This window comes from Monodelphis domestica, chromosome 7 (genome assembly GCF_027887165.1).
Source record: "Monodelphis domestica isolate mMonDom1 chromosome 7, mMonDom1.pri, whole genome shotgun sequence".
NCBI classification, from domain to species: Eukaryota; Metazoa; Chordata; class Mammalia; order Didelphimorphia; family Didelphidae; genus Monodelphis; species Monodelphis domestica.
The window spans coordinates 265,717,564-265,728,367 of NC_077233.1; the positions used below are offsets into that span (position 1 = coordinate 265,717,564).

Genomic DNA, 10,804 nt, shown 5'->3' on the forward strand with positions numbered 1-10,804 from the left:
TGTCTATCTGTCTGTCTGTCTATCTATCTATCTATCCATCTATCCATCTATCTATCTGTCTGTCTGTCTGTCTATCCATCTGTCTGTCTATCCATCTATCATCTATCTAGCTGTCTGTCTTTCTGTCTATCTATGTTATATATATATGTACATATATATGCATATATCATATTGTGAAGCAAAATTCAGGGCATTCCCTCCTCCGTCTGTAATTCTACCTTGCTGGGCCAGTAAGGCAGGTGGCAATGTCCCCATGACTTTCAACTCAGAATCCCTCAAGAGTTTTCAGCCCCTGGGGGCAGCTGGGTAGCTCAGTGGATTAAGAGCCAGTCCTAGAGACGGGAGGTCCTAGGTTCAAATCTGGCCTCAGCCACTTCCCAGCTGTGTGACCCTAGGCAAGTCACTTGACCCCCATTGCCTAGCCCTTACCACTCTTCTGCCTTGGAGCCAATACACAGTATTGACTCCAAGACGGAAGGTGAGGATTTTAAAAAAAATAAAAAAAAAAGAGTTTTCAGCCCCGAAGCAGACAGGAGGGAGAATGATTTAAAGATGACTTCAAAGCACAACCAAAAGTAGCTTCTAAGTCAGTAGGGACATTCCTGCAGGGCTACCAGGGGAGGACAATAGGGTGAGCTGCTTTGGATGTAGAGAACAGAAGGACCAACGAGGTACTAAGTTTTGAAGACTCGGGACTAATGCGTGTTTCAGGTTCTATATAGTACTTCAGTGCCCTCTTGTGTCTCCTGTGCTAATCTTGCAGTGACACGTTCCTGACCAGAAAATGAAGATTTCTGGTTAGCCTCGTCTCTTAACCCTGGGCACAGACTGAATCCGTACCGTCTATCAGCCCTCTCACAACAACATGCCGTTTGTCACAGCGGGAGCTGAGAGAGACAGTAGGTACAACTCAGACAAGAGTGACCCTGAGGGTCGTCTTTACAAATTAATGTTGGCTCAAAGCTGCGTCCTCGAGACTCTTCCCTCAGGCAAGTAAACTACTGAGAATCAGAGGGATGCAAACTGACTTCCGTTTGGTCTCTTACAGCCAGTGTTTTGTAAACTGCTCTCCTTCCTACACTCTAGCATCTTGTTCAATTGGTCTGCTCTCCGGTCCTCACCTATAACTCGGCATCCATCAGGCTCTTTTCCTTTGTACTGGCCATCCCACGTACTCGGGATGCACTTCTTTCATGGGCCGCTAGGCGGTGCAGTGAATAGGGTGCCTGGCCCGGGGTCCATAGACTTAGGTTCATGAGTTCAAGTCTAGCTGCAGACACTGACTAGTTTTGTGTCCCCGGGCTTCACTTAATTTTGTTTAGCTCAGCTTTTCATCTTTAGAACGAGCTGGAGAAGGAAATAGCAAACCATTCTAGTAACTTTGCCAAGAAAACCTCAAACGGGGTCACAAAGGATCAGACTTGATAGGAACAACTCAACAACAACAAAACTTCATTGGCTAACAGTTCCTCTCTTCATTTGAGACACAAACACACAAAGCCCAAGCACCATCTTCCGTCTGAAAGCCTTTCCTAATCCTTCTAAATGCCTTCCAAATTATCTTGTATTTATACCACTCTATTATGTCTGTGTTTATTTATTTTATATTTATGCACGCTCTCTTTATATATATATTTATATATCCTTATCACCCACATTAGAATGTAAACAAGTGTGTTTCATTCTTTGTACTTGTATCCTAGCACAATGCTTGGCATGCAATATACAATTAAGTAAGGCAATTAAATGATGCAGTGGCTAGAGTACTGGATTCGGAATCAGGAAGACATCAACCTGAGTTGAAATCTAGCCTCAAACACTAGCTGTGTGACCCTGGGCAAGTCACTTATCCCTGTTGACCTTATCTGTAAAACGTTCCCTATCCATAAATGAATTGAAGGAGGAAATGGTAAACCACAGAAGTATCTTTGCCAAGAAGACTGGAACAACTGAACAAGGCAATTAATAAACACTTCTTGGTTGATTATAAAGCCTATGAGACCCAGCTAAATCAGATCATTCCAAGCACATTTATAAACAAAACTAGAACAAGTTGTCAGTAGATGCAAAAAGAACAGATTTCCCAGCATTTTTACAGTAATCGTCATTTTTTGATGAATAGTGAAACGATCACATTTCAGCTCTACTACCTCAGTTCACCTGAAGTGAAAGTGGCATTTGAAAAAATGAAATCTGGGGGAAAAAACTCATAATTTCCCACCATCTTCCTCTACAAGGTTTAACCAACAAGTTTCTACTCCAAGCTAGTGTTGCCCTTGGCTGTCATATGTCTCCTCTTGGCGAGGAGATCAGGTATTTGCTTGTTCATGGGGTTTTTAAGTGGTTTTGGCCTTTTCGTTGTGGCAATTGATTTATATCAGTTAAACTTCTTTAAGACCTGGTGATGTTGTGTCTCAATGTTCTTTTATCCATTTTTCAGGATCAATGACTTCTTTAATTAAATTGAAAGTGTTTCAATTCATGTCTACAAGGTAACAAACATCAGAATAAGACAAATAGCAAAGAAATTGAGACAACGGAATATATTATATGATGATATATGCTAACATACTTGAGAACACAAGTGAAATAGATAACAATTTGCAAAAATATTCATTACAAAACTGGCAAAATAGGAAGAAGATACATGGACTAGTTTCAGAAGAAGAAATAAGTCAAGCTGTTCATCAGTGAATTATTCTTTAAAAAAAAAGAAAAACAACCTCTGCCCATATTGGGTTATGGTTGAATTTTTCCAAACTGTCAAAGAATGAAGAATCTTTCTATTATGTAGATTGACTCTAAATATAAAGAAATATAAAATACTACCCAATATTTGTATAAGGGAGATTCTAAAACCCGAGAAAACCACTCCTAGGTAATAAAACTATAAATTAATCTCATTGAATACACTCCCCCCACCCCAATAATCAAAATGTGATTCTTTGAAAATATTAACAGAGTCCTGCAACAGATTTTTAAAAAGTCATTCAACATGATTCAAATAAAATTTATATCAAGAATGAAAAGATGACTCAACATTAGGAAAACAATATAGTGTTATATATATATATATATATATACATAATATATATATATCCCCTTTTATTCCAGTATCTGAAGAAGAGGTGCCCCTTCTCCCCACCAGGGTCAACCTAGTTATTGTTTCTTCTCCTCCTTCTCTTTCCTCTTCCTCTTCTTCTTCCATTTAATCACATTTCCAGTGATGTCACAATTTCACCATTAGGTGAAAGTTACTAAGGCTGACATGCACAATAACAAACACAATCAGTAAACAAAGGTGAATGGAGTAGAGAGGGATGTCCAGCAGCTTAGCAAACCATATGCAGTTTTTTACTTCTTTCCGGAGCTATAGCTAGGAATTTTTGCACATGAGGCAATGTGCCCTCTTTTGAGAACTTGGGGGAAGGAGAAGAGAGCTCAACACAGTCCACTATCTGGTAGGTTTTTACTTGTATTAATTATTCCTGCCAATGAGGTTGCTTAGTTCTGTTGTTTTTATAATACTCAGTGCAAATGTTCTTGAGTTTCACAGCACTGGCCCCCAAGCAAAAGAATTCCCAATCGTGATTATTCCTAAGTTCCATCTATTAGTAAAAGAAGAAGAAGAAGAAAAAGCTAAGTTGAAAAGATGATCATGAGAGGATCACTTGGACTTTGTTAAGGACTGGCAGGTGATGGGCAAAGTAGTAAGTTGATACCATAATCAAAGAGGGAGAGAATGGAGAAGGTTTTGTTCAAAAGTACAGAAATGTATGTGCATCCAGATGAAATGACTAAGGAAACAAAGGTCTGAGTTTCTGAGTATTTCAATTTATTAAGCAACATATGCCAATAGCCTAACAAATTGGGACCAAGCCCCTTCCTCAGGTTAGGCTAGGATAGGATAGGAAGAGACAGATTTTTGTCATCAAAAGCAATTAATCAAATAAGGCCAACTGATTAAAAATAAAACGATTAACCAGGATTTAACTTTAGTAACTCTCCAAGTGGGGAGGGGAGAAATGAACAGATACAATCCCCTGAAATCAGTAAGAGAGGTATCCCCCTCCCCACAAGCATCTGTGAACAATCAAAGGAATATGGAAGCAATAACTGATTGATCAGTATGGGGTAAGTTTTGTTCCCACAACGAATAAAGTTTTCTCACAAGATGGGGATTGTAATAGACCTATATATCCATCCTTTTTTTTTTTTTGGTGGGGGGGCTTAGGGGTAAATTGGATTTAAGTGAGATAGAGTCAGACAAAGTCATTGACCTTGTTCTTTTTTTCCAGAGTCATAAAAATCCATTGGCAAGATAAAAATCAGGATGACTATCAATGGCTCAGGATACAGTGGAAAACTGTCATTTTCCATGTCTGACCAACCTCTAAGTGTTCCACAGTGCCTTCTGCTGTGCCTTCGTGGCTCTTTAGAACATGCTATTAATATCCACTAATTTTTTCCTGCTTGGGATAGACACTCTCCTAACTTACTGATGGTTATTTGAGGCTGATCAGTTACCCTCAACCTGGTTTATCCAGTCCACCAAGTTTTACCTGAGTGTGGCCACCGCATGTTACAGCTTCTTGGAGCCGTGGGTAAGAATTGGGTAGCAGTTGGACAACAAGATAAGCAGCCCTGAAAAGGTTCAGCAGCTTTCTCACCTGAGGTCCTAGGGAAGGCAGTGGACAGAGCACTGAGCCTAAAGTCAGGAAGACCTGAGTTCAAATCCAGATTCAGATACTTACTAGCTATGTGACCCTGGACAAGTCACTTAACCTTATTCGTCTCAATTCTTCATCTGTAAAATGATCTGGAGAAGGAAATGTCAAACCACTCCAGTATCTTTGTCAAGAAAATCCCAAAGGGATCAGCAAGAACCAGACACCACTGAACAACAACAAAGCCAAAAACAGTTCCCCAGGTCACTCTCTAGAGCTCTACCCCCACTCTCTCACGTAAGTGCCAACACATATCTGAAAATGATTACAGAAAAACTAGTGATAAAACCTTAAAGTAAGAAGAGTAACAAGCTGTGCCACACAGTTGAGAATTATACCCCCAAAGAGGGGCAGATAGAGAACAGGATGGGAAGGCAACATAAGCCCAGTAAATGGCAGACCCAGAGAGAGGGATCATGCCAGGGAAGCCATGCAAGCTCATGTAAATTACCCAGAAGTCAGGGGAGCCATTCCAGGAAAGGTAGCTGGATGGACCGTAGAAGGAGGGAAGAGAGCCTATATGGAAGCAGTATGAGTTCCTATAAAAACAGATCTGAAACTATGCAGCTAGCACTTTGGGCATGGAAAGGGGAGAGAGAGATCCACAAGCCACCTCAAGTTCCAGTGGTCAGAGGTCCAGTTAGATCCCCACCGTGTCCTTTTAGAACATAAGAAGGGACAGAATGAGCCCTCATAGATAACTGCACAGGGAGCCAGGACCCAGCCATATTTGTTCCCAAAGAGCCTCAGGGGGCCACAGAATACAACAGAGCCAACTCAGCACTTGGGTACCAAAGTCAGGAGGCAGGTAGAGGAGGTCTAAGAGCACCAGGATCTCCAGCATCCTCCTGGGGCTGGTCAGAGTCACAATAGATAAAGCAAACAATTCCCAACTTGGGATCATGCAGAGAGAAAATAGTTTGGCCAAGGTCAGAACCCACCATGAATCCTGTGGAACTTGAGATAGAAGCCAGGAATTTCAGCAGATGCCCAATATTAGACACTTCCATCTGGATCAGCACTGGCAGCAATGTTCAGAATACAAAAGAATCAATCAACAAACATTTATTATGCACCCACTATGAGTTGGCATTGTGCTAAGTGCTGGAATCAGGCCCAAAGAAGGTCAACTCAACCCATCCAAAAGGGTTTAAGGCAAAAGTTCTGAACAAAAATTCCCAAACCAAGAACTTGGGCTGAAAATGAGTCAAAAAAAGAAAACATGAATGAATAAGTAACCAGGGTTGAGAACTCTAAAAAGTAAAACCAGAAAAGGAGAAAAATCCCCAACCTTTCAACTCTAATAAGAGAAGTTTCAATGGAAATTCAAATGAAGTGGAAGAAAAGCTGCCTTTGTAATTATTGGAGAGGAGTTCAACAATGATAAGGACAGTCATTGTACTGAGGAAACCATTTTTAAAATGTCATTATGGTTCACAAGAACGGCCTGAAGAAATGAAGGTAAAAATGAAATTAAATGTGAAATTGGGGATCAAGGATAAAAACAAACAAATTAAAACAGAAAACAGAAACCCCTTACCAAGAGACGGTCTCCTTAAAATGAATGCACAAAAATGACTTTAATGAGCTCATGAGACAATAAGAAATATTAAAGTGAAAAGATTTTTAAAATAAATAAAATGTAAAGTGTATGCTATCCAAAAGCCAGTTCATTCAACTGTGTTTATGTGAATACTTTTTTTGGTGTTTAAGTTTAAAAAAATTTTTTTAATTGATAGAAAAAAAGAAACATTAGCACCATCAATAAAGTTAGGAGGATAAATATATTTGAGTGATTGGAAGGGTCTCGGTAATGAAGTGCTTATGTTCTAATAGTAGGAGATGATGCAAGTATTCTTTCCCAAGCCTAATGTCTTCAAGGATCTAAAAGAGAATTAAATAAGACATACAGAGATTGGTTGTAGTTTTGTCCTATTTTGTTGGTTTTGAGAGAGGAAAGAAAAATGAAATGAATATATCAAAACATTTCTATGAATATGCTTATTAATTATAAGAATCAGCTTCCTTTTCTTTTTGTGGGGGAGTGGGGAGAGTGGGGAACTTTTGATAGTAATACTGAAAAAATGGAAAAAAGTGTCAATGATTTAAAAATTACCAGAAAAGATCAGAAGAAAATTCTGAGGGCAATTCTACAGGCAATTTGAAGAGTTTTGGAAATTCATTGCTAAATTTGAATTATTTTTTAAAAAGAAGCACAAGTGGAGAAAAAAAATCCAACTGTACCTAACAGGACCTCACAGTTTCATATACAATTCCTTTTTGCGTTTGTTTTGGGGTATATTGAAATGCTCATGTTCATTGATGCTTTTCCAGTTCATACTTAAAAAAAAAAAGAAAATTTAAAATAAAGTAAGGCTCTTTTTAACCTGACCCCTTCTTACCTTCCTAATTTTTCTTCACATTACTGTGCTCCATGAATTCTGGTATCTAGCCATCCTGCTGTTCAGTAGACATATGACTGTATTTGTCTTCCGTTGCATGCCGAGAAATGTCTCTCTCCTCCCCTAATCTCTTAGAATCCTGGTTTCCTTCAAGATTCAGCCCAAGAGTCACCTGCTTTGAGCCTTTCTCTTTCTACTCCAGGTTCCTTGAGCTCTCCCTCTCAAAATTACTTTGAATTCATTTTGTACATATTATGTTTATAAATGTATACAGTGTCTTCTCTTAAAAATGGAAGATGTTTGAGGGCAATGAGCATTTGTCTTTTTACTTAGAATTTAGCACAATGCCTGGAATGTAGTAAATGCTAAATAAATAATAGCTGATTATTTGCTTGATGAACATGTCAATTGATGTATAAAAGCATTCAATAAAACATAGCAATCATTTGCCTCCCTTCTTTGAGGAGGTAGGGGACAACGGGCATGAAACATTATAAATACTGTCTATGAGGCTAGTTTTCCTAAACAATTTTTCCCTCCTCTTTTTTTTTGTTTTGTTTCCTGTGATAAAAGGAAAGTTTTGTTGGGAAGTATAAGAGACAACCGGGAAAAATATTCAGGAATAAAGGTGATGCAAAACCAAAAAATACAAGTAATACTTAAATATGTCTCAATAAAATATAGTATCCATTCACAATATAAAACATTTAGAATAGGAATAGAGGTAATGAATTCAGAAAACAGAGAACTAGAATATTATGCAGCTGAGAAGCTTTAGAAGCATTCCTGTCAAAGGTTGATAATTTGGAGCCCATCTAAGATAAAGATCTGAGTGCTCTCATCAAGAGGTTGATAACTCAGAGTCAGTCTGAGAATGGGCCCAAGTGCCCTCTCCTTCCCTTTCTTTAGGTCTCTCATAGTAATATTTTTGCTGGCAAAGACATGTTGTTGCTGACCATTCCATGAATCCAGATGGCGTTTGGAATCATTATCCTACCCCAGGTGCCTGATCTACCATTCTTTTTACACTTTCCAAAGGACTTTTCTCAGAGGATTGCTTTCACTTTCTGTGATCTGTACCTTTAAAAGATGTAACCAGCTTGTAATAAACTTGTACTCATTCACCACCAACCTCACACTGTGTCTTTTGATTCTTATCTTCTCCTCTCACCCTTACCTACAGGCAAAGCCCTTCAACCTTTGCTTTCCTCTTACTATTTTCCCTCACCCTCACCTGGGAAACTCTGGCCCCAGTCCTGTCCCACAGATGAGTATTTACACATTCCCACTAAAAACAGGTACAAAACAAGGGTGCTCATTTTAACAACTTAAGGTAGTACTAAAATGCTAGGAATTGCCATAAGATAGTCAAAAGAAATTAGAGTTATTAACATAAGAAACAAAAAAGTCAAAATAATATTTGCTGTAGCTGACATTATTGTTTACCTAGAGATCCAACATTTGTAACCAAAAAAAGAGACAATCGATGACTTCAGAAAATTTTAGAAAAATAAATCAAAAAGCCATAATCCAAATCCCAAAAATAGAGGTAAAAGATTGAGGTTTAATGAGCCTATAGGCAACCACCAAGAGGCAGTTTCTTTTAAAAATGTTAAAAAAGAACAACACATAACACCATAGCAACAATATGGAAAATTTGCAGGCAATATGGGAAAAAAAATATACCTTTACCTCATAATATAATCATCATAGCTAGAAAATAGAACTAAATTCAAAGAAAATAAACTATCAAAAAGTAACAAAGATTTCCATTTAAGATGCCAATGTAAATAGTCATAAAGGAGCCCAGCTCTCTAACTTATTTCCCAGCAAATATCTGAAAAGATCTCAAGATGCTGCAAGACTAGTAAAGAATGTATGCCAGTGGAGGTTACCTGCAAAGGCTTCATGGCCAGCAGAGAAGCCACACCAAGAGGAGAGTGGGTCCAATGAGAGGAGCACCATGACATCACCAGAAGACACTGGTGGCCATGCAGAAGAGATGTGAGTCACTTGTCTGGGTTTATTCCCTAAGCACGATTTCTTTCTGAATGATTCTTATGCATATTTGTTCTCTGAAGTGATGGAGTCTATATTTGTGCCTAGAAGTCATAGAAGCCACTAAAATTTATTAAATGGAGGACAACATGGTCAGACCTGAAAATCACCATAGCAACAATATGGTGCTAGATTGGAAGGATTAGATATTTGAGACCAAAAGACCACTTAGATGGTGTAGGTGTGAAGTGATAAGATCCTGAACTAGAGTGGTAGCTATGTGAGTGGAAAAGAGTTGGAAATGAGAGATAATAGAGAAGTAGAAATAGCAAGATTGGGGGCAGCTGGGTGGCTCAGTGAATTGAGAGTTAGGCCTAGAGATGGGAGGTCCTGGGTTCAAATCTGGCCTCAAACACTTCTCAGCTGTGTGACCCTAAGCAAATTACTTGACCCCCATTGCCTAGCCCTTACCACTCTTCTGCCTTGGAGCCAATACACAGTATTGACTCCAAGATGGAAAGCAAAGGTTTAAAAAAAATAGCAAGATTTTAGAAACATTTAAAAGTTTTTGGAATCAGCTCAAGTACCACCTTCTGCACGGAGCTCTTGTCCCCTAGCTTCTGGTCTTCCTATCCCCTCCCTCTTTTTTTTTTTTTGTATGTACATGTTGTCCCTTTCCATAGAATGTCATCTCCTTGGGAGCAGGGACAATTTTACAGTTTTGCTTTTGCCTTTATACACTCAGTGCTTACACAATTCTCAGCACACAGTAGGTGCTTAATAAATGTTTATTGGTTGATTGTGCATTAATGGAGAAGTTAAATTAAATTAAATCCATACATTTTAAATGCCTTTATAGTTTAGATATATTTACATTAAAATACACATTCTCTTCTTGAATTTCTTCTCATCCTTTCACATGTCATAGAGGGAATTAAATTTTTCTTGAAATAGACTGTACTGGAAAGTCCAGGATATACCTGTTCGTAGAGATCCAAGGGATAGAATACATCCCGGGGGGTTAGGAATCCTGAAGATACCCAGCTTTGTCTCGGTCATGTCTAATATTTCTTACATTGGGCAGTTTTTTCTTAAATAACAAACCAACAAACCAAAAACCCTCATCTTCTGTCTTTGAATCAATACTAAGCATCTAAGGCAGAAGAGCATGATTCGTGATAGGGAATTGGAGTGAAGTCATTTACCCAGGGTCAGGTGAAATTTGAACCCAAGATCTCCCATCTCCAGACCTGGTTTTCTCTCCATGGAGTCAGTTAGCTGCCCCATTAGGCACTCTTTCCAATAGTTGAAGACCCCTCCAGTCTTCCCCTCAAGGCTGCACCTGCCCATATCCTTTAAGCTTTCCGTATCTCAGTTTCTCAATTTGCAATAATCTAGTGAACCTGCAATTCAGGATTGGTTTTCTCCAGTAGGCAAAATCTTCCTTCCTGTCATTTTTGATCCCAACCAACCCAAGCAACAGCTCCCCAGATATTCAGTCCTTTCACAGACTAGGATTACTCACTGATATCTTGGTGAAAACAGACAGCAGTAGCGACAAGATGGACAGGTACATGCGTATCCTGGACCCTCCATATCTCTTCTGAAGGTACTCGGGCAAGGTGACAATCTGGGGGAGGCATACACAAAGTCAGCTCTCTATCCAAACTCTCTCCC

At 39.0% G+C, this 10,804-nt stretch overlaps 1 protein-coding gene across 1 annotated transcript in view; it reads right to left on the minus strand.

The window, feature by feature from the left end:
• Positions 1–10,804, minus strand: part of SLC5A10 (solute carrier family 5 member 10) — a 190,043-nt gene that overhangs the window by 168,834 nt on the left and 10,405 nt on the right. Inside the window, exon 5 of the mRNA XM_001362769.4 lies at positions 10,653–10,757. Coding sequence (XP_001362806.1) covers positions 10,653–10,757 — 105 coding nt within the window. The remainder of the gene's footprint in view (positions 1–10,652; positions 10,758–10,804) is intronic.